The 22613-nt window shown below is 52.0% G+C and overlaps 8 protein-coding genes across 8 annotated transcripts; 3 read left to right on the top strand and 5 right to left on the bottom strand.

Moving 5' to 3' along the window:
• Positions 1-396: 396 nt before the first annotated feature.
• On the bottom strand, positions 397-2003 carry AYO21_08950 (hypothetical protein; the record flags this gene model as incomplete). Its single annotated transcript, XM_022658890.1, has 3 exons — positions 397-995; positions 1101-1181; positions 1256-2003. The coding sequence occupies 3 exons, from the start codon at positions 2001-2003 to the stop codon at positions 397-399; spliced, it is 1428 nt and encodes a 475-aa protein (XP_022508829.1).
• A 508-nt stretch (positions 2004-2511) lies between these two features.
• AYO21_08949 (hypothetical protein) lies at positions 2512-3621 on the bottom strand (the record flags this gene model as incomplete). The annotated part of the gene is made up of 1 exon (XM_022658889.1): positions 2512-3621. The coding sequence occupies one exon, from the start codon at positions 3619-3621 to the stop codon at positions 2512-2514; it is 1110 nt and encodes a 369-aa protein (XP_022508828.1).
• A 736-nt stretch (positions 3622-4357) lies between these two features.
• On the top strand, positions 4358-5931 carry AYO21_08948 (hypothetical protein; the record flags this gene model as incomplete). The annotated part of the gene is made up of 3 exons (XM_022658888.1): positions 4358-4540; positions 4722-5855; positions 5917-5931. 3 exons carry the CDS (start codon positions 4358-4360, stop codon positions 5929-5931), a joined length of 1332 nt encoding a protein of 443 aa, XP_022508827.1.
• A 939-nt stretch (positions 5932-6870) lies between these two features.
• AYO21_08947 (hypothetical protein) lies at positions 6871-8138 on the top strand (the record flags this gene model as incomplete). The annotated part of the gene is made up of 3 exons (XM_022658887.1): positions 6871-7031; positions 7085-7844; positions 7902-8138. 3 exons carry the CDS (start codon positions 6871-6873, stop codon positions 8136-8138), a joined length of 1158 nt encoding a protein of 385 aa, XP_022508826.1.
• A 1145-nt stretch (positions 8139-9283) lies between these two features.
• Positions 9284-10329, bottom strand: AYO21_08946 (hypothetical protein; the record flags this gene model as incomplete). Its single annotated transcript, XM_022658886.1, has 2 exons — positions 9284-10026; positions 10083-10329. The coding sequence occupies 2 exons, from the start codon at positions 10327-10329 to the stop codon at positions 9284-9286; spliced, it is 990 nt and encodes a 329-aa protein (XP_022508825.1).
• Positions 10330-11075: 746 nt separating this feature from the next.
• On the top strand, positions 11076-14681 carry AYO21_08945 (hypothetical protein; the record flags this gene model as incomplete). The annotated part of the gene is made up of 1 exon (XM_022658885.1): positions 11076-14681. One exon carries the CDS (start codon positions 11076-11078, stop codon positions 14679-14681), a length of 3606 nt encoding a protein of 1201 aa, XP_022508824.1.
• Positions 14682-15006: 325 nt separating this feature from the next.
• AYO21_08944 (hypothetical protein) lies at positions 15007-17416 on the bottom strand (the record flags this gene model as incomplete). Its single annotated transcript, XM_022658884.1, has 8 exons — positions 15007-15341; positions 15482-15749; positions 15850-16114; positions 16167-16273; positions 16325-16536; positions 16592-16662; positions 16832-17253; positions 17306-17416. 8 exons carry the CDS (start codon positions 17414-17416, stop codon positions 15007-15009), a joined length of 1791 nt encoding a protein of 596 aa, XP_022508823.1.
• A 2431-nt stretch (positions 17417-19847) lies between these two features.
• On the bottom strand, positions 19848-20639 carry AYO21_08943 (hypothetical protein; the record flags this gene model as incomplete). Its single annotated transcript, XM_022658883.1, has 1 exon — positions 19848-20639. The coding sequence occupies one exon, from the start codon at positions 20637-20639 to the stop codon at positions 19848-19850; it is 792 nt and encodes a 263-aa protein (XP_022508822.1).
• Between the last annotated feature and the right edge of the window lie 1974 nt (positions 20640-22613).

The following is a 22613-nucleotide window of genomic DNA, read 5'->3' as shown; positions in this document are numbered from 1 at the left end:
AATCTAAATGCATATTCAATCTTATGCCACGGTGGGTAATCGCTTGCTAGTCTAGCTGTTTCTTCCCATGTGCGTGTTCTTTTACTTTGAGACATGAGACACGATCGAACGTCGGGACCATATCGACACTTGTGTATCAAAGTTGTGCACACGATTATAGGAACCAAGTACTGCAGTGGTGCTTGGGCCGCTGACAGGTATTGGAACAGCGTAGCTAGGAAACGGATGACCTAGTTGGACAGATTCGCACTTGTTATCTTGTATCTTTCGACAGCATACTACCTATCTTTACAGAGATATACACATGATTAGGCAATGCGATCTAGTTCTGGTTCCAAAAGGTCGTAATATATATGTACAAGCGCAAGGCAATAAAGCTACGTCAACAATGCAAAATCATTTCCCAGGCGATTTCTCCGTATCCACCATCCTGTCATCCCTGTTCCCGTCCTCATCGGCGCTGGGCGCAGGCAGATTCTTCAGACATGGCGCGTAGAACAGCTGGCCGGACCAAGCGCCCCTGGCGGTTCCCGCGGCGACGACGCACCACAGCAGGATGACAGCGACGGCGAAGACGGTTCCCAGGACCTTGAAGAACCTGCTGGGCATCTCGACGCCAAAAGTGACGGTGGAGATGGCGTAGACGCCCAGCGGAAAGGTGAAACCCCACCAGCCCATGTTGAAGGGGAACGGGCGCGTCGAGTAGATGGTCGCGAGGGCGAAGACGAGCCAGCACAGCCCGAACCCCCACATGATCAGGGCGACGAAGAAGCCCAGCACGTACACGACGTCGCCTGCGAGGGGGAGGTCGTGGAATAGCGCCACCTGCGGGAACACCACCCGCGACACTTTGCCCAGGTACATGATCGTGTAGCCGCCCATGCCGAGCGGGCCGAGGGGGAGGAAGGACGAGACGACGACCTCTCGCGGTGGGAGTTTGTGCAGGACCAGCCGCTGGTAGTACATGACCAGCACGGTGATGGCGAGGGGGGTTGCTGTATTGGGGTTTTGTCAGCGGAGTGCTTGGAATGGGGAAGTGTGCATCAAGTTGCTGTTTTGCATGTCCATTGGTATAAGAAATATTCTTGGAAGCAACTTACCCATTCCCCACATAACGTATGAAGTTATCACCGTCCCCAGCGCGTGGTCTGGGGAGTTGAGTAGTTCAGCGACCTTGCTTCCTAAAGTCATTTTGTCAATATAGTACTTTTCTGCCTCGGCCAGACGGATTTGGGAACTAAAGATTCACGCTTACCAGCTCCAGAAGCAACAATCGTGCTTGCAATCGGCAACAGTTGCGCCGCCGTGATCCTGTCGAGGCCCTGCGAGTCGCGTTGGCTCATCAACAAAAACGGCAGAGACACGGTCACGGCAACGGCCACGACAGAATCGACCATCCACGCAATCCACGCAACCCACACACTCCAGTAGCCCCAGTAGGGACAACACAGGAGAATCCAGCTCTCGACCAAGGTGGCAAAGCCCATGGGGATTGTGCCCAGAAACAGCGAATTGTTGGGGTCGGCAATCATGACGGACCAGATGGCTGGGTACAGCGTATATCGGAGCAGAGAGGCGACAAAGGCCAGGGTGAAGAGGACGCTGTTGAGCACGAAGAACGCCACCGAGAGCCAGTACAGCCAGCGCGCCTGGAAGGGGATGGTGATCAGCAGGAGCGAGCAGATGCCCGTGCCCATGGTCACGCTGAACCACGAAGGCGAGAAGTTGCGGACCACGCGCCGCCAGCCAACGTCGTATTTCGAAGGCGGAGCCTCGGGCGACGTTGACGTCGACTTGGACACGGCGGTGATGGACTCGGCATCGCCTGAAGGGTCGGATCTACGGATGGTTTTCGGGGTCTGTGTCTGGGTATTGCTACTCCGTGAGCGCAAGCGGTTGAAGTCTGGTCGCGACGCCAGTTGGCTGGTGGGGATGGTCATGGCAGGGTTGTTGGACGCCATGCGCTCGATTCTGGCGTCCTCGTCGTCGGGAGTTTCGACCATGGTGATGAAAGTGAACCTGTGGTTGTGGACGATGGTGTAGTAAAGGGCGAGTCGGACATCCTTCTCCCAAGCTACAGATTTCGTGTGGTGTATAAACGAGTAGATCGAAGGACCAGGGGGTACGGGGATTTTTCTAGATGACGTTGGCCACTATCCTTTGCGGCGATATTGGAATCGTATCGGATACTGGAGGCGCGGCAATCTGGCCGGTCGAGTGGCGGGACGTCATCCACTCCCCGCTAGTCACGCTAGCTTAATATGGATATCATCACTAGACAGAAATAGCCAAAGGACAGTGGTCTAGACTCGCTACTCCATCGACTGCAAGGAAACCCAGCCTTGTCGAGAGCATTCATATGTGGTTGGCAGACGCTCGCGAAGATCAAAATTCCCACTCCTTGAAGAGGTGCTGCAGATGAATAAACACAGAATGAACGAAAATAAGAGTGCCGACAAAGACGACTCAAGATACGGGTAGCATCAGAAGACACGGATGGTTCAATTTTGACTATAAACTATCGTCATTTGGTTCCAGGTCCGCCTCCTCAGCTGTTTCGTCTTCCAGCTCGCCATTGCTTTCGGTCTCCTCGTCGTCCAAGAGTGGAACAAATCTAAAATCCACAAAAGCGACACTGCTAGGCGTCGGCGGTGCGTTGACAGCAACACTTTCTTCTCGGCGTGGGCCAACATTGGCACCGTCGCCTAAGTCGATCATGAACTGCAGGCTAAGTACGCCTTGTTGATCCTGACGAATGCTGACTTTGCTGGCCAAAGCCATTGCCCTCCCTGCCCTCTTGATCATGTCGAACTTGTACTTCTGGCAGACTCTTCCATGGCTGCCCGACGGTGCGACGACCGAAAACGTTTCCGTGACCAGCGGCTGTTTTTTGGCCCTGGGTACGCTGGAGCTAGGCGCGTTCTTGGACTCTGGTAAAAAGTCCACGGTGCTATCGCCGAATGGTCCTCCTTCGCCTTCCAACGAGAAAAAGGGAGCAGTACGGCCAGAAGCATTGATTACAAGAACAGTCGGATTGGTGCCTGAGAGCTCCCCAATAGCATCATTGAGCCAAGCACTGCGCATGATGGCTTTCAGACACAACGAATTCCGGTCCAGTGGGATACCACCATCGTCACCATATTGATCGTAAACTCTGTATGTGTTCATCTCACACGTTGTGGTGACTGATCCTTCTTGAATGGTGATGGTGAGCGGTGCACCAGCCTCTTGGTACGAAATTCGGCATGTGCCTCCGAGTGCCAGTGCCGGGGTATTGAAAGCGTTTCCATACGACGATGAAAGTCCACCATAGGGGTTCCGCGCTGAGGAAGTTGTTTCAGCGATGCCAAATATCTGTAACGTTTCCAGGAGAGCATCAACTGAGACTGCAAATGGGGGCAAGGCATGATCTTCATCGTTGAGTCTCAAATTGTACGACGAGAAGAGGGCTTTGTCTAGAAACGTCAAGCCCTGAACAACTCGTGCTTCTTCGACAGAGAACTTGATTCCTTGTTGGGTGATCTCCACCTCTGCACGCTGAGAGAAAGCAATGCACCGAAGCAACAGGTACAACTGCCTAGCAGATGTAGATATTGCCGTAAAGATGGGTGCATCAGCCATTGTATGATTGTAAAGTCTTTGACAGGTGAACCGCAGTTATGGAGAGGAAAAAGCAGATATTGAGGTAGAATGGTCTACAGGATCTTAAACATAGACCCCAAACCCGCAGATCGCGTAGACTGCACCAAATCTGCCCCGTGTCAATCTCCATGTCAACCAGCTATTGTTTTCTGCACATACCCAAATGCAAGAGAGGCAGGGATTCCGAAGACAGGTATAGAAAGAGGAGATTTGTTCAATGCGAAGAGTCCAGTGAGTATCAGGCCTATGCAAGTCAGTGCAAACCCAATGAGACCCCAATGCGACAAAGAGTCTCACCAATAAGCAACAAAAACAGTCCGACGGTCAACTGGCTTTCCTTGCCAACTGTGGGCTGGAAAGGGCTGCCTGCGGCTGCTTGCCAGACGTCGTAGAGCGACATTGAGGTGGCTTACAAAGCTCTTGATCACAGCTTGAAGTGTTTGGTCTGGTAAATTTCAGGGCGAACAAATGCCTGCGAGTTGCAAGGTGGTCTCCCGAAGGAAGACGCGACAGACCAGGCGTCTCATTCTGGAAGGTTTTCCGAGGTTATGCGCTAATCCATATCTGGCAATAATCGTCTCAGCGTTCTTGTAACCGCGGCCGAGATCGCCTCTCAACTTCAAGTCTCTCTTAGATTGCGACGACACCCTTTAACACGCCCGCGACGTGTTATGTTGGGACTGTTCAGTATATCCAGCACATTGGTATTGCCGCGATGGCGCCTATAAACGGTGAACGTGAGAACCTCTGGGTGTGGCAGAATGACATGTGCACGTGTACTGATTTGGTGAATGACGCAGATACAAAGAGGAAGGCATCTGAGGATGCGGCGTCCTCTCGCTCCAAAAAGGCCAGAACCGAGTCACCGGCTCTGGAGAATGGCATCAAACATGAAGAGGTAAATCCACCAGCACCCTCCGACCACGATCATCATGCCTTTCAATCTTCCCCCAGCGGGAATGTTCCCGCCCGACGATAATCTTTATCGCTTCAGAACAAACGTCTCTGTGGACTCGGATTCCACTTTATCCCTTTCATACCTTGAAGACCACGATCTTTTACATCGCTGTTCTTCACAGACTGAGCGTATCTCACTGGGGACAAACAACGCTAACTTCGTCTTTGAGCAGTCCGATGCGGATCCTCCCATCACTCCTACACCAGTCGATTTCCCCGAGAAGCCAGCCGTCGTTGAAGAGAAACAAGGACTTATTGAGTTCAGGGTGGTCAACAATGATAATTCGAGGGAGAGTAACATCATCTTGACCGGGTTGAAATGTATCTTTCAGAAGCAACTGCCTAAGATGCCCAAAGACTACATCGCTCGCCTGGTCTACGATAAAACACATCTATCCATCGCTATTGTCAAGCAGCCGCTTGAGGTGGTTGGAGGTATAACCTACCGACCGTTCAACTCGAGAAGGTTTGCTGAGATTGTCTTCTGCGCGATCTCGTCAGATCAGCAGGTCAAGGGGTACGGTGCTCATCTGATGGCGCACTTGAAGGACTATGTCAAGGCCACTTCACCGATTATGTATTTCCTGACCTACGCCGACAACTATGCGATCGGCTACTTCAAGAAGCAGGGCTTTACAAAGGAGATTACTCTCGAAAAGTCGATCTGGATGGGATACATAAAAGACTACGAAGGTGGTACAATCATGCAATGCAGCATGTTGCCCAAGATCCGCTATCTGCAGGCCCCTCGAATGCTCCAAAAGCAGAAGGAGGCAGTCATGGCTAAGATCCGAGCAGTGAGTAAGTCTCACATTGTTCATCCCCCGCCAGCACAGTGGAAGAACGGGATCGTCGAGATAGACCCGATGTCAATTCCGGCGATCAAAGAGTCTGGCTGGTCACCTTCGATGGATGAGCTCTCCCGGCAACCTCGACACGGTCCAAACTATAATCAGCTTCTTCACTTGCTCAACGACATGCAGAATCATACTGCAGCCTGGCCTTTCGCTCAGCCGGTTAACAAGGATGAAGTTCCCGATTACTATGAAGTAATCAAGGAGCCAATGGACCTGTCAACAATGGAGGAACGGCTGCAGAACGACCTATATCCCAGACCAGAAGATTTCATCAAGGATGCCAAACTAATCTTTGACAATTGCCGGCGCTATAACAACGAGACCACACCATACGCGAAGAGCGCAAACAAACTGGAAAAGTTCATGTGGCAACAGATCAAGAATATTCCGGAATGGTCGGTGAGTGGTTGATACCCTGACAATGATTCGGAGTTCCGACACACTGACGTGGATTGTATAGCACCTTGCAGAATAAGCACCAATTTGCTGGCGAATTTTCTACAGGCATGCAATGCGGTTGGTGCCGATTTCATGGCTTTGGGGGTGGCTTTCGTTTGGGCGGGATTGGCGCAGAGAAGCGGACGATGACACTACCAAAACACAGCATTATGATCTCGCTCGGTTTATTGCATGCACATAACATGATACCCAAACAGTATGAATGGCTTTTTTTTTGGACCTTTATACATGAAGACATGACAATGAAAGATGGTAGCACGCAAACAACACGTTCTCCTGTCACGCAACCACGTACTTATAAAGCCGTTGCACAAGCCACTGCCATAGGTGCCAATTATGAGATTGGCCAAGTCCAAGTCACCAGCAACACAACTAGTTCTCAGTAGTATCGAGATGACGAACGACATGTGCAACCTCTGTGGCTGATGCCAAAGACAAAACTCCGGAGACGTGCAGATTGTTCGGACCAGGAAGGGAACCAATCAGATGCTCCAAAAGGGAGATGCAGGGGGTTGCCCCGGTCGCATCCCAATTCAAGGTTCCGTTACCCAAAGGTCGCTCCCTTCCCTGCTTCTCCCACAATTAACCACCTTTTCAACCCTCAACTTCGACAAGACAAGACAAAAACGGGACTTTCCACGTCTTGCTGTACCTCTACACCCCTTCTCCGCTCGTTGAATTCTCTTCGACACGCTCGCTATTGTCTGTTTGCCAACAATGTCCACCATGTAATCCAAGATCCACCAGCCTCCCACTCGCGACCCCGTAACTTAGTCCTCACGTCACTTGGACTGCACCTCTGGTGGTCTTTGCATCGATCCCACCGAGAAGAGCCCCGTTCTCTGAAACCAACCCCTTCCATCTCGAAAACGTCGCGACCTCTTGTCTGTTGACATCATTCACCTTCCCCCGAGTGCACCGGTTCACTTTGCGCGTCACGAGATCAACAAACACGATGGCACATCCAGGGAGCCGGGGTGAGGATGTCGAGGTCCGCAACCGACTGCCTACTCTGATGGAGGTTTTGGGAAGAAGGACGCTAGCTCCGGTTGATCTATTTTCATTCTACATTTACATGCGCGACCAACAACGCTCGGTGGATTACCTGGACTTCTGGTTTGTTGTCGACATGAAATCAAGGTGTAAATCAATTCTGACTCATTCAACAGGCTCGATGTATCCCAACACATGTCCTTGTGCCGCCACTATGTCCGAGAACTGCGCCGTTCGATGCTCGTCGACACGCCGGAGATGGAAAAGACCACCACCAGCAAAAGGTCTTCGGCATTACTCGATCAGTTTGAACTGGGTGAAGGAATAGACGCGAGAAAGAGTGGACAAGAATCAAGGGTGTCTGCCATCTTGAGATCAGATAACGGCGCAGCAGGTGCCAAGCCACCTCGAAGCAGAGGAGAGGGTGGTGGTGCTACTGATCACTCACCTTCACATAGCTTGGGGTCAGCCAATTCAAGAAACCTCGGTCGTCCCTCCGGTGACCGACCCTCACCTTCAGAACTTCCACAGCCGACATACTCCACCCCTGAAGTGCGGACGGACTCGAATTCCCCTGGACATAGTGTCGCTAGGGCCGACATTAAAGCCAGTGCGGAGAAGATTCTCTACACTTTTGTCTTGCCCGGCTCGGAGCGAGAGATCGTCCTGCCAGACACCATGCTGAACAGGATCATTCGGGCAATTGAGGAGGAAGGACGAGACGACCCAGAGGTGTTTGATGATGCCAAGGACTACGTCTTCCAGGCGATGGAAAGGGATGCATTCCCAGGCTTTTTGCAGGCCAAAGCCTTGGGAAATCTAGTCCCATTGAGTGTGTTGATCAGACTCGCCATTGGTCTGGCGAGCTTAATGGCTGGGTTTTGGGCCGGCTATTACATGATTCTGAGGGACAGATCGAGGGCTACTCGCTGCTGGGTAAGGCTTCCGTGTTCAAGTTCATTTGCAGTTCATCCCACTGACCGAACCGTTTAGCTTATCCTTCCTTTCACAATCGGCTGCTACTTCCTCGTCTCCTACCAATACAAGCTCGACATCGTTGCCGCTTACCTGGGATTTAGTGAATACACGTGGATGAACTGGTCGCGCGTCAGGGAGCCGTTTGTGCGGCGATTGCTTCTGACGCGAGCGACCATGGCATTCTTGATGTTTGCGGCGGCGGCGGTGGCATTGAGTGTCCTGTTTATATTTGTTCCGGGTACGAGGTTCTAGGGATCAGTGGACATGTGACGACTTCGGAGTGATGTAAATGACAGCGGTAGGTTCGGCGTTTTGTGTGTTTGGAGGGTGGTTGGGGCCGATGCGTGGTGGGAGGTTGCATGCTTAATGTCCAGCGGCGCTGAGAACGAGCAATGGGAGGTCCTGTTTTGCTTCGGAAACAACAGGCGTTGACGGAGTCAGCCATGGCGAATGGACATCGTGCACCCCATCAATCTAACTGCGACAAACGATGAAATACATGGAGACTGGAAGACACAGTGATTGCAGACATGGCAAAACGCCCGCCTCCACAGAGCACGATATCTCGCAACACAACGTCCCAGGCTTGAGGCAGCAGATCAAAACAACAGGAAAGATACATGGAGCTTGGATATGTATGCTGTTAGCTATGCAAAAACTGGCAAAAGAGAAAAACTGGTCACATGAGCCTTTTGTATGCCCGAAATGGTCGTAGATTGAGTTCTTCAACTCCTGCCTTTGCCGCTGTTGTGTTCTGCAGGTGCGGATATTAGAGGTAATAAATGGATGCCTTTGAAGAAAAGGATAATGGTAGGCCATGCTAGAGCAGAGCAGAAACAACGCGGTACAACACAGCAAAGCAAAAGTAGTTGTAAAGCAGGGCAGAGTGAGCAAGGTGAGAGGGATCTCGTTACTTCATCATCCTTCATTATCGTGTATCTCGTCTATTGGATCTTCCCAGGACATATCTGTCTATCATGGCGGGATCGGTGGGCCTAGTGTTGTTGATATCCCCCTCGAGGCGCCACGGGAGCATTAGCATGCATTGTATGTGTACCGTCTGGCGCAGATGCGCTCGGGCTGAATTCAGTTGATCCGGAGCAGCAGGTGGAATGGTATGCGGTTGGCGTGATGTGTCGTGCAGGAACAGAAACCCGGTCGTTGGATCTTGTCCCAGATCAAACCCACGAGCCAACCAAACAACTTTGTCCTCCAGATGTGCTTTGATTCCTGGGTGTCCTGGTTTCAGAACATGTGAGCACTTTGTCTCGACACTGCGGGCTCCGTCCTGGACATCTCCATTGACAAGCATCCCTGAATCATCAGACTTGTGCCGCATGATAACCATGCACTCGGTCTTCAAGATGCAATCAGTGTCAATATACTGGCCCAAGGGATCATTTTGACGAGCCTCGTCCACGGTTTCGCTTTGCACCCCTTGATCCCCCACTCCCTCCGCCTCGCGACGCAGGGCCTCCGAAGATACCTGTGCCCTCACTGACACCTTCGTCCAGATCCATCTTGCTCTCGTCGTAATCATCGTCCACGTCGTCACCCTCGCCTTCCATCTGCTGATCGAGGTCTCGCTTGCTCGGAGGACGTTGGCCTACACCAAATCCGGCGGAACGCCCTGCCCTTCCGTTTCCTGACGTGACGCCATTATCGCTTGATGTTTGCTGTCGATCAGTGCTGAGGACTAGAGAATCTACCTCGTTCTGACGGGCTCTTTCTTGTAACGCTCTCTGCTGAGCGGTTGCTCGGATAGCGGAAATTTGCGCTTCGAGGTCGCTCACGACGGCGGTGCAGCGTGATTCCCATGTCTGTAGGATCTGCCAGAGTACGGGGAGGGAGTGAGGGCGCAGATCGCGAAGAGGGGCAACGGACATGATGTGTACGGTGGGGGGACTCGATGTGGGACTGAGGCGGGCAGTGAGGAGACCGGAATAGATCGACTGTGTCACCAGATATTCTAGCTCTTGGGAGGTAGAAAGCAGGAGGGTCGCAAGCAGCCCAGGGTAGGTCAAAGCATTGGCTGTTGTGTTCATGCTAGTGGGGGCAAATGGCGAGGCCAAAGTCAGAAGACTAAGCTGGCGCAGTTTGAAGGTCTGAGCTTCATCGAGGGGTGGAAGAGATGGGTCGGCTAAACACATAGGTCCATCAGCATATGCGTTACCGGTATGTTCCCTTAAAGTGTACCTTTGAACTCCTCATACGTTCCCCAACTGAAGACTTCCAACAATTTCAACCAAGACTCCCCTTGCGTGCCTCTCAAGCTCTGTATCACAGGTAGTTGAAGAAGCTCGGTGAAGATGTAGGCCCCGGGAGCGGAGATTGCGTTTTTGATCAGTTCAGCAATAAAGCGTGGTGATGGAGTTTTTGTGGTAGTGGCGAGGTGAACAAAAGGCTGAATCGCAGCGAGAGCTTTTGTCTGTGACTGATCCATCTTACGCAGAGGTGGGAAGAGCGAAAGGACAGAGGGATTGATGCGAAGGTGGGAGAAGAGCGTGGGGATTGATACTCAGCCTGCGAACTGGAAGACGAGGCTGTCACTGCGGGCAGAGGACAGGGCTTGGCAACAAACGAGGCTGAGATTTGCACGTGGTCCAGGCTTATTTAATTACATGGTTTTGAGGCTGGTGGCTGGGTTGCGGGTGGTTGGTAGCAGTTTCAACTCTGCGACTTGATTTCATGTCGCACCAGCGATGATCATGACTTGTTAAATGCCATTTTGGTTAGATACGCCAATATTGCCAATTCTCTCGTGATCTGTACCGAGGCGAGGCTACCCTCCAGCCTGAAGATGCCCTGATGCGGCTAGAGGTGGCGTGATACTAAATCAGGGGTGTTTCTCTGACCCAATCCGTCGATGGTGTCACTTTTCGGTTTCAGGCCTCAATCTCGCTCTCCAGGCATTTCTCAGCTTCAAGTCCCCGTCTGACTTCTGACTTCACACGTTTCGGTCCGCTCGCGAACGCCTCAAGGCCGCTTACATATCATCTTCGCACTCCGTTCTCTCAATACACTCTTTTAAAGCCCTTTCTCGTTTTCTGCGCGATCTGCACCACCTCCGTTTTCGACTTCCTTTTTCCTGCTCCGAAGTCGGCCCCCGAACGCGTGCCCCTCGAACGATGCGTTTATGATTGTCTCTCTCTCTCAGCCCTGCTGTTAATCCCACGAACGTTCGCTACGATGAGTCTTGTCAGTGACAGCGGCCACGAGGCGCCGCAACATGCGCCGACCCCGGCGCATATGGCTACCACAACCCTCAAAGTCGATGGCATGACTTGTGGTGCATGCACCTCCGCAATAGAGTCAGGGTTCAAGGACGTTGAAGGTGCCGGTGCTGTATCGGTCAGCTTAATGATGGGAAGAGCCGTGGTACATCACGATCCGAAGAAGTTGTCTCCCGAGCAGATCGCAGAGATCATTGAGGATCGTGGGTTCGATGCCGAAGTTCTATCTACAGATATGCCCAAACCTCCCACTCTGTCGATTTCGACTGGAGTATCCAGCTCAGAGTCCCAGCTCACCACCACAACGATATCCATACAAGGAATGACTTGCGGGGCATGCACTTCCGCTGTTGAGGCCGGCTTCAAGAATGTGCCGGGCGTGAAAAGCATGAATGTTTCCCTTCTGGCGGAGCGCGCCATCGTCCAGCATGACGCAAATATCATCAATGCCGATGCACTGGCCGAGATTATTGAAGACCGAGGCTTTGATGCCACCGTGATTGACTCAAAAACTCAAGACACTCTTAGGCCTACAGCTGGGAATGCAGAGGCCAACGGCCAGTCGCAGACGTGGACTACCACCGTTGCTATTGAGGGCATGACTTGCGGTGCTTGCACCTCTTCCGTCGAAGGCGCTTTCAAAAACGTTCCTGGTCTGGTCAAGTTCAACATAAGCCTTCTCGCAGAACGAGCAGTCATTTCTCATGATCCCGTCACCCTTCCTTCCGAGAAGATCGTCGAACTCATTGAAGATGCCGGTTTCGATGCTAAGATTGTGTCCTCGCAAGCTGAGGCCAATCTACAGAGCTCAACCTACATTTCCCAGCAGCTCAAGATTTATGGTTTACCAGACGGACAAACTGCCACTGAGCTCGAAAACATCCTGAGATCAAAACCAGGAGTCAAAAGTGCGGTGATCAGTCTTTCCACGTCGCGCGCCACCATCACCTATGATCCTACCGTTGCCGGTCTTCGAATGATTGTCGCGGTCATTGAGGACGCTGGATTCAATGCCCTGGTTGCAGAAATGGAAGACAATAATGCTCAGCTGGAATCTCTCGCCAAAACAAAAGAAATCCAGGAATGGAAGAGAGCATTTCTTACATCCCTGAGCTGCGCCATTCCCGTGCTTTTGATCAGCATGATTATACCTATGTTCTTCCCATCGATCAATTTTGGAGGCATTGAGATTATTCCAGGCCTTCTTTTGGGTGACGTTATTTGCCTCGCCCTGACACTTCCTGTACAGTTTGGCATTGGAAAGCGTTTTTATGTTTCAGCGTTCAAAAGTTTGAAGCACAGGTCGCCAACCATGGATGTGCTGATTGTCTTGGGTACCTCGACGGCTTTTTTCTTCAGTTGTTTTGCCGTCATTGTGGCAGTCTTGATACCCCCTCACAATAAACCTAGCACTATCTTCGACACTAGCACCATGCTCATCACATTCATTACTCTCGGACGATGGCTCGAAAATCGAGCCAAGGGGCAGACCTCCAGAGCTCTATCACAGTTGATGTCTCTGGCTCCAAGCATGGCAACCATATATGAGGACCCTCTATACGCGGAGAAGCTTGCCGATGCCTGGACAGCTCCATCGTCTCCTGTGCTCGAGAAAACGCCAACCAACGATTTGAGGAGAGTTCCATCAGGTCCCGGCCCATCAGGCTCTTCTGGTCCCTCCGCGATAGAAAAGACCATCCCAACCGAACTGATCGAGGTCGGAGATGTTGTCATCCTTCGACCTGGGGACAAGATACCCGCTGATGGAGTCGTTACCCGTGGAGAGAGCTTTGTGGACGAAAGCATGGTCACTGGTGAACCTATGCCTATACAGAAGAAGAAGGGTAGCACACTCATTGCGGGTACCGTCAATGGCGCCGGCAAGATTGACTTCAAAGTCACACGTGCGGGAAAGGATACACAACTGAGCCAAATTGTCAATCTTGTCCAAGAGGCCCAGACGAGCCGGGCACCTATCCAGCGGATGGCCGACCTTGTTGCTGGTTACTTTGTGCCCGTCATCATTCTTCTCGGATTGATCACCTTTGTGGGCTGGATGATCTTGAGCCACGTCCTGCCCAACCCTCCCAAAATCTTTACAGATCAACAGAATGGCGGCAAGTTCATGGTCTGCCTGAAGCTTTGCATCTCAGTCATTGTCTTCGCTTGCCCTTGTGCCCTTGGATTAGCAACCCCAACGGCAGTCATGGTGGGAACTGGGACTGCTTCGCAACTGGGAATTTTGGTCAAAGGAGGTGCCGCTCTTGAAACGGCAACCCGCGTCACGCATATCATCCTGGACAAGACCGGTACTCTGACTTTTGGGAAGCTCAATGTTGCCGATAGCAGCTATGCAGCTGTCTGGAGCTCCAACGAATGGCGTCAGAAGCTGTGGTGGACACTCGTTGGTCTCGCCGAGACAGGGTCTGAACACCCCATTGCGAAATCCATTGTTCTAGCTGCCAGGGAGAAACTCGGCCTCGAAGCAGAGGAAGGATTCCCCGGCCAGGTTGGCACCTTTGGTGTCACCGTAGGTCAGGGAGTATCCGCCATCATCGAGCTCAACAATCCAGGGGACGAAACTAAATACAAAGTCTATGTCGGCAACTCTACGTTTTTGGCCAACAAGAAGATCGACATCCCGGCAGATGTTGAGAGCTCGATCAATGCAGCTCTGTCTCCCACAACCCGAAGGAAATCGAAGACCGGAATAACAACTATCTATGTCGCGATTAATGGGCAATATGCTGGGTATATCGGCCTCTCTGACACGCTTAAACCTACTGCCCCTGCTGCTATTACCGCCTTGCACAAGATGGGTATTTCTACCAGCCTCGTCACTGGAGACACATATAACACGGCACTTTCCATTGCTGAATTAGTGGGGATCCCTCGAGAATGCATTCGCGCATCTGTTTCTCCAGGTGAAAAGCAGTCCATCGTCTCAGACCTGCAGTCTCAAGGGGAAATTGTCGCTATGGTCGGGGATGGGATCAACGACTCTCCGGCTCTTGCAACCGCCAATGTCGGTATGGGTCTCGTTTCTGGGAGCGACATCGCAGTCGAGGCCGCAGACATTGTGATAATGCGCTCGGATGATCTTCTCAATATCCCGACTGCTCTTCATTTGTGCCGTGTCATTTTCCGACGGATCAAGATCAATCTGATCTGGGCCTGTGCGTACAACGTTATCGGACTACCATTCGCAATGGGTATTTTCTTACCGCTTGGCTACCATATGCCCCCTTTGATGAGCGCCACGGCGATGATGTTCAGCAGCATTTCTGTCACGCTGAGCTCGTTGGCGCTGCGGTGGGTCGGCAGGCCCAAGTGGCTGAGTGTCGAAGCTTTGAAGATGGAAGGTGACAGATACAGTGCGCCCGTGATCGGAGCAAAGAGGAGAAAGAAGCTGATGAATGACGGCGGCTGGATGGGCAGAGTCCAAGGCGTTGCCGAGTCCATGTTCGAGAGACTCGAGGGAGTGGCGACGCGGAGAAGAGCACAAGAGAGAGAACGGGGCAACTATGTCCCGTTGCAGACAGTCGAGGGAGATGCCGTGTAAAGTGAACAGTAGCGTGGGAGCGTTTCATATCGTCTTGTTTTGTTTTCCAAGGCCTTTGGATACAGGCCGTATGCAAATATACCTTGTTCACATATCCACCCGATATACGTATAATACAGCCATCCCGGACACCTGTCTCCAACCCACCTACCGCTCTTTTCCTATTTCCTAAATTCGCCGCTCTGCTCTCCCACCAACCATAATCTAGTGGCCCTGTCTCTCCCTCTCCCTCTCCCCCCCCTCCACTCTTCTATCGCCACATCAAGATTCAAGCGAACGTCCGTCCGTTTTTCTCTGCACCGATGATGCGTGCCCCCATGTCAACCTAACCCACCGCGAACTTACTCCTTGCCCTCAGCATACCACCGATCCTCCACAGCAAAAACATACCGACCACCCCAGCACACGCCAGCCCTGCAAGCAGACTAATACCGGGACCAATTCCCAGATTGACGAACATAGGTCGGGAGAAGATGACGGTGCCGGCGGCAAAGAGCGAGCGGAAGAGGTCGTTGGAGGCAAGCAGCGAGGCGGTGTAGCGCGGGTATGATAACGGGAGATATACGAAGATGCACTGGAAGATGACAAAGTTGGAGCAAACCACGATTATCACGCCGATGGTGCTGACTATCCAGTGCACGCCGTGGCGAGATGTCCAACCTGTATAATTTCATAACGAGAAGATTTTGTCAGCAGAACCGTTCAGTCTTTTCTCCTTTCGTTCGTTCCGCGGGCCCCTTCATGCAGCACCTGCGCCTTTCATACTCTGGGCGTAGATGCGAGTGGATTGATCGACTCACCAAACATGAACAATCCCGCGGGCAACGTGCAGACGCCAAACAATGCAGGTACTAGCCGATGCTCCGGTGCCCGCAGGCCGTTTTTGATGATGTCAGGCACTAGGTAGAGGAGCAGGTATGTGTTGTAGACAACGACCGCAATCGTACACCCCACTCCGATGGTCACAAAAGTCAAGCCCAGTTCGCCGAGATTGAAACCGTAGATCCCCACATAGACTAGCGGGAAGGCCTCGAAAAAGGAATAGTAGATGCCATAGAGAAGAGCGCTCTGGGAAATTGGCACGATGGCGGAGTCAGAAAGAAGTAGACAGGCGGGAGTCGTAGCCACTTGTTCTGGGGGTTATTTCTGGGGGGCAAGGGGAGCTCACATAGAGGTTAGTGTACGCGACAGCAGGATCCTTCATCATGATCTCGAGCGGCTTAATGATGGCGTCAAAGAAGACTTCCGAGTACTTCATATGTTCCTGGTCGATCTCGCTCTGGGACCGTAGATCTGTCCTGCCCGTAAGTTTCCGAAGTCGCGCAGCTCGTCGTCGAAGAATTGTAGCGCCAGAGGTTTCAGGGAAAGCAATCAGGTAGACGACCAGGATTGGTGCGCTAAGCCAGAGTAGCTCCCATAACGACCACCTCCATCTGCACTTTTATTAGCTGAGGGCGTTCTATGAGACGGAGGAGGGGAAATTACCCTTTAGCACTGACGGCATACGACGCCATGACCGGTCCAAGAGCAGGGCCCCAAAAGCAAGCACCCGTCCAAGAGGAGAGATAGACGGGGAGCAACAGGAGGGAGAACTACGGTAATTAGGGTGCTTCCCTTGGGTCTGAGTCTCCGGGGAAACTTACCATATCACTGACTGAGGCAGCTCCATTGGCAAGGCAAGGGCTAGATAGAAAGCCTTGTAGAAATCGAAGAACCAAGAGACCAGCGTAATTGTCTACCACCGCTGTCGGGATACAGATGATGGTAAATAAGATAAAGGCAGGCGTGTAAACTCCGTTGCGGCCAATGGCAGGAATCTCACAAAGGGGGGCGAACAGCAGGGGGCCAACTCCATCTGGAATGAACTTGGTCAGGATCGGCTTCGCAGAGAAGAAGGAGATCCAACGTACATCCAATCACATATATAGCAAGGCCCATTGCTGCTGCTGCTTCACCAACGCCGAATCTATGCATGACCCCACTAGAAGTTCGTCAGTATAAGGATTCGGAATAGTAGGGGAGAAACTCGCCTTTCGCTGACGACGTAGATACTGGAACCTCCATACATGGCGAAGGTGTATAAGCTGCAAACTTCACGTGAGTTTCTCGGCCTCAATCGTTACGCGGCCAGGATCATAGAGAGAACATACCATATCTGAACCAATATAAAGAGCTTCTTTGCCTGCGACCAGTTCTGCGGATTCTCTGGGTCATCAGTCGTATACCAGTCAACGAGAATGGTGCCATCAGCCGATTTGTAGAGTGATATTGGCTTGCTGTTGGTTTTTTCCAGCTCCAGTTGCTGATCCAAGGCGTAACGTTCTTCTGTGAACGACAGACTCCGTTGTCTTGCGAGGCTAGGCTCTAAATTTTCATCGTTTGACCTTCTTGTTGGGCGTGTCGACGGTCCGCTACTCCCCCCAGCCTTTTCAAGGTCCGCCAACTCAGAATCCGGTCTCGAGTCCTCTGCTTTTTCCGAACTCTGTGTTTCAGGGCTCTCCTTTTGTGCCTCGACTGGGTCGGATACAGAATTGTCGGGGTTCGTAACGTCCTCGACAGAAGTACCAGATGCCTGGAACACATGTCATTCCCTGAAACTCTCTCGGAGACTGTAGGCAGCTCACCAGCTTTGGTAACACGAATCCTTCTCGCTCATCAGGATACAAGAGGATTCTATTCTGGGTTATCCATCGGAGGAATTGGCCCAGAGGTGCATCTCGGATTGTATCGAGCATGACGTGTTATACGTCTTGGAGGTGTGCCTGGAAAATAGAGCAGCAAGTGCCTGCCGGAAACATCTAACGACACTTGAACCGACAGAAGAAGAACAGCATCCCTTATAAATCATGGCAAATGTCATAGCATCAGAAGCATAGCGGATCTGGCAACAGAAATGCCGCTTCAGACGGGATTCCTCATGGATGCCACTCATGTAAGCAGAGTATATCGGGGTAGAGGTCAAGTCATCGCCCGGAAAGATCGCCCTCTAGTGTGGTCCCTTCGGAGCCACGCGCTTGCATGTGAACATGTGCCTGAAGCGTACGAGGCCACGGCTGACCGCTGTGGTTGGTGGATTGCACTCAACTTCAGCCGATATTCGAAAGATTCAGGAACCGCCCTGAGGTTGGGTCAGAGAGTCAGCAGCGGCCGATGGGGAGCTTCTGCCTGATAAGGGCGTGGCGAGGCATTACAAGCTCCGAGGAGGTACATGGCTGAGGTCTGGAAGTTGACATGGCTATGTTATGTCCACGACTCAATGCGGATATTGACTTGGTTTTGGCTACGAGTCTGACCACGAGCCTAGCAGGTAAGGCTGACCTTTGGCCCAGCCGGGAAGTGGTCCCAGAATGAGAGTGAGGGTGGATATGTGGTGACTCAGAGCGGCGTTATAAAGGATCCATTGGTGTCAGCAACGGAGTTGCATGTGGCTGGAATGAAGCCGATGTTGTCCTGAAGACGTCAATGATATATGGAGGACCAAGAGTGCCAAGGTGCCAAGGTGCCCAGGCACCAGGGTACTTCCTTCAACTCCTTGTGCCCACAATTCAATACACATAATCATTCCCTCTGGTGCCTCTGCGGCCGTGGCGTCCGCACCGCAGCCTTGTCGTGACCCGCACTGCTTGCTTCTCGGCTCTATCCAACCCGCCCTCTGGTGAGCCGAGCTCGCTTATTACCACTAGCAGGCGAGCGATACATCCATGCAGCCGAGGTCACACAGAACCTCTTTCCTCCCTACCACTGCTCCTACTGCTGCTTTGAATATCCCGACAGTCCTATATGAAAAGAGACAACAAAGAGATGGAAAACATTGAAACAAAGTCTCAGGCTGGGCTCGGCTGGAGTGATGAAACGCATGACCAGTGTCTGCTTTAAACCTTACCTCTCTAGGATTGAATAGACCTGTTGCGCTTGTACTGGCAGTCCATGAGGTTCTACCTTCGGTGCGCCTCTCTTCAACAACGGCTCCGCATAGTGAGCGACAAATCAACCGGTACGCAGGCCACAATGGAGGAGAAGAACGTTCTCTGCTTGGTTGTCATGGCTTATAAAATCATCGGTAACGTATACGGTGTGTCCAAGAGACAGACTGAAACGGGTCAGAGCAACCTTCTGACGCGAGAATTTGACAAAATTGCCGTAAATATAGATGCATTTGCCCGTTCATGGACGGTGGGAGGTGAGTATCATGTACTGTGCAATCATTCGGAGACGTTGCGGTCAGCCGTGGAACACATGTGGAGGCAATGGCAGATAGAAGGCTGCAACTTTCTTTGAACAACTGTTGTCCAGAAAGCAAACCGCTTTGGTACTTCTCGTTGGCTTACTAGATCTCAAATCCGAGTTGCCACACAAATCTACTCAACCTCGACATATCTCCTCGGCTATATAGGGTTGGTTCGACATGGCTCTCGACCGTGGAAAGATCTTATCAGAACGCAGTGAGAGCATGTCGAAATTGACGCGACTCGCCAATGAAAACCTGCAAGACAATCATGCGATTGCTACGTTCTCGAGTCGGCACCGTGTGGATTCTTCGTCGACGAATTCCTTGTCATCATCCGTGCTGTGTTGTGCTGTATCTTGGATCGATTTGCAGCTTTACTCGCGATACACGATTGTGGGACAAGATTGGGCTGATGAAAGAAGAACTCAAGACGGATTGATCCACAGGCCTGTGGACATGGACCACCCGCACGACGCCGTGGCCAAAGAGGCACGTCGTAGGAGCCGGATTTGAGATTTCTGTGTCCAGAGCCTACGTGTCGTCGAAGCAAGCAGTCCTGCCTGTGTACTCACAATCTCTAGAAAACCTATGGCTTCTATCTACGCGTTGGAGAAAACATCCTAATGTCGTTATTGTCATGTTCGATATGGAAGTGCAGAACCGGAAGGCGAGGGAAGGAGAATATCCTAGCCAAATGGATCGATCATTATATATTGGTAAATGCGCTGGTCATTACGGCGGAGAATTCGGCCGTCATTGGGATTTTTGGATATCATTCTGCCCCAAACACTACGATGTGTTGCCTTTCATTCCAAATTTTTCCCTTCCTTTCCCTTCCATTTTTGTTCTCATCCCTTCCCACCCGCCAAACTAACCCAGAAAACAACGTTCTTTGATTGTCAATTTAGTCACTTCGATCGTGTTTGGACCTTCAGGTTTCATTTCTCATACTGCTCCAGGGCCGTCAACCCGCCCTCCAAGAGGTGGACGACGTTATTGTCCTCCAAAATCTTGAGGAACTCTGCCCTCCCGCCGCCGTGGCCGTCCGTGCCGTACGCCGCGCCAAACTGGCCGACAAAATTGTCCACGGTGGACTGGGGTTTGGTGCGGCAGAGCCCGCAAAGGGTGGCGCGCAGCTCCTCCTTGAAGCCGAGGCGGGGCCACACCCCGAGAATCTCTTTGTACTCGTCGACGGTGATTATGGGCCCGCCGGGCACGGGGACGGGGAGGTTGGGCCCCAAGAAGTCGGCGGTGATGGCCGTCTGGGTGGCCAGGACCTCGGGTTCCTTGTATTGCGCGACGCTCGGGGTCGTGTGCAGTGCGATGGCGTCCCAGATCAGTTGCAGGCGGTGCTTGTCCCATTTCTCGCCCGGCCCAACGCCATCGGCGGCGGCGGTCTCGGTGCGGAGGAAGTTGCGGGCAATCTCTGCGCCGTCGACCTCGAACCGTTTGTCGTTGGATGTCAGGGACTGGGTCGTCGCCCAGCCCAAGTCGTGCAGCATGATGGAGAGCATGATGGCTTCCCTGTCAATGTCCGGGTTGGCTGTCAAGGGCGGAAGCTTGCGGAGCAGGATGAGAGCAAAGGCGACGCTGCGGGCGCAGTGGTTGAGTGTCGCTTTGGTACAGTTCTCTTGGACGTAGGTGTACGCGGCGTTGAACAAGTCGTCGGTGGGCATGGTGATTTGGGAGATGGGGAATTCTGGGAAGGATATGGGCTTGGAGGAAGACATTTTTGTCGGTCGATTGATTTCAGTCCTGCGTGGTGCTCTGGTGCGCTTTGCTGATAAACAGCTCAAGGGAAGTAGACCTGGACATTGCCTTCTTTATACCTTTTACTCTGAACCTACCTCCCTACCTACCTATGCTGCCCAAACTTTCAAGGCGCACCATGAAGGCGCAAGAATACTTACAATTGAAGCTGAAAAGTTCGCTCAAGAGAGCAAAGCAAACTCTGTGGTCACAAACAAGGCTGACCCCCTTGCCCTGCTAGCCGGCTAGGGCCTGCGGCGATCGACAACAAATAAGCGTAGGACTTAGTCTCGATTCCTCCGGATGGTTTTTCAGGGGGGGTATTATGGGGGGTGGCCGAATTAACACGGCTTGCTCAAGACATCATTGGCGCATCTGGACAGATGGGCGGTGGAATGTCGTCCCGGTCCCCCCAACGGGGCACGCGGGGGGTGTGCTAGTTAGGCTCTGATTAACCGGAAGAGGGTATCGTTCCTGATTAGGATGGTGCCAGGGAGCTTATACTTGTAGTCCGCAGTCCAGCTAGCCAGCAGCCCGCCGCCACACGGGGGGCCAAAAGAGACTACTGCCTTTTTTGGTGTGTCGCGGGATAGGAATATGGTACTCGGTATCCCTATCACAATGAAGAGGGATGTGTAGCATGAGATCCTAGACCGAGTACGAGGTATACGCATCATCATCATCATCGAAACGGGCGGTATTGTTTCCGCAGTTTGCCTGCACCCTGCGGGCTTGCGGGATGAGGGCCTATGGAGGGGTTATAATCCGGCATCAGGCCCTCAGTCGTTTACCAGGTTAGATACTTTAGGTAGCCGTGCAAAGCTTTACTGACAGCAGCACGTTACACAAAAGCTGGCCCTCCGATGCTATTCGACCCAAGTCTCCTAATAGGCCACCTTTCATCCGGAATCCAGAGGCACCCATTTATTTTCCCTTTGCAGTCTCGTGCCCAAGAAGAGGCGCCGCGGGTAGAATGGAAAAAAAGGGGGTGCAGCCTTGTGGAAGGGCAAGGCCGCTTTATCTGAGATGGGTGCGCGTGAGAACAGGTCAATCCGACCGAGAGGCTCTAAAAGAGGAGGGATTTGAAAGATGATGTATGGTTGGGGTGGAAAAGCCGTCGTGATGATGATTTCTACCGAAATGCAGATATGAGTCGCGGGTTACTCAGGCCATTTCTGGCCAGGGCAACCTGGCCCTCATACTATGTTTTTTGTCTTTTCCTTTTTCCCAAGGTTTTTTTCTTGTCTTTTGCTTTTTCTTCATTTTTTTCTTCCCACATTGTCTTTGTTTTTTTATCTTCTCGTTTCCTCTCTCCGTTTTTTGTACTTTTCTTTTCCTTTCAGAAATAGTTCCCATACCAGTTTACTCATGAACACTCCAGGTGAGTAGGCATGATCGTAGCCCGACTTCTCGATGCGACCTCTGCCAAATCAAGGCATATCGCTATCAACAGCCATGACGAAGCCCTTATTGAAATCAACAGTATGTTCCTCCGACTGGGAGCGGAAAGCCATCTCGAACCAGTCTTTCATCTCTTCTGTAAACAGAATCATGACACTGCCGTTGGATTCAGACGACCCTTTGGTGACTGGAGTTTCGTCAGAGGCGTCGCGAGCCATGATAAAGTGCACGGACTTATCGAGACCAGAGACATAGACGCGACTCTCCTTCCCATTAACATCACACTTCTTTGATTACTCTGGAGGAAGTCAAAGGAGACGGATGATTTTCATTCGGTGTTTTGGTCTCTACACATACTGCTGCCAGACCAGGCTGCATGAGAGCTTCGAGTCCCTGTTGAAGAAGGTCAGTACCAAGGTGTTGGTGCAGCAAAACTGTCTTTACCTTTGACTGTCAGTGCTCTCACGGTGTTCCATGGCTCGATATATATGATTAACCATCAGTTGATCAGACTGTCTCTAGTGGGCAATACTTAGTCTCCACAGACACATGGC

This window comes from Fonsecaea monophora, assembly GCF_001642475.1.
Source record: "Fonsecaea monophora strain CBS 269.37 chromosome Unknown Scaff82, whole genome shotgun sequence".
NCBI lineage: Eukaryota > Fungi > Ascomycota > Eurotiomycetes > Chaetothyriales > Herpotrichiellaceae > Fonsecaea > Fonsecaea monophora.
Note: the sequence above shows the minus strand (reverse complement) of the source record. Positions and strands in the feature narration are given on the sequence as shown.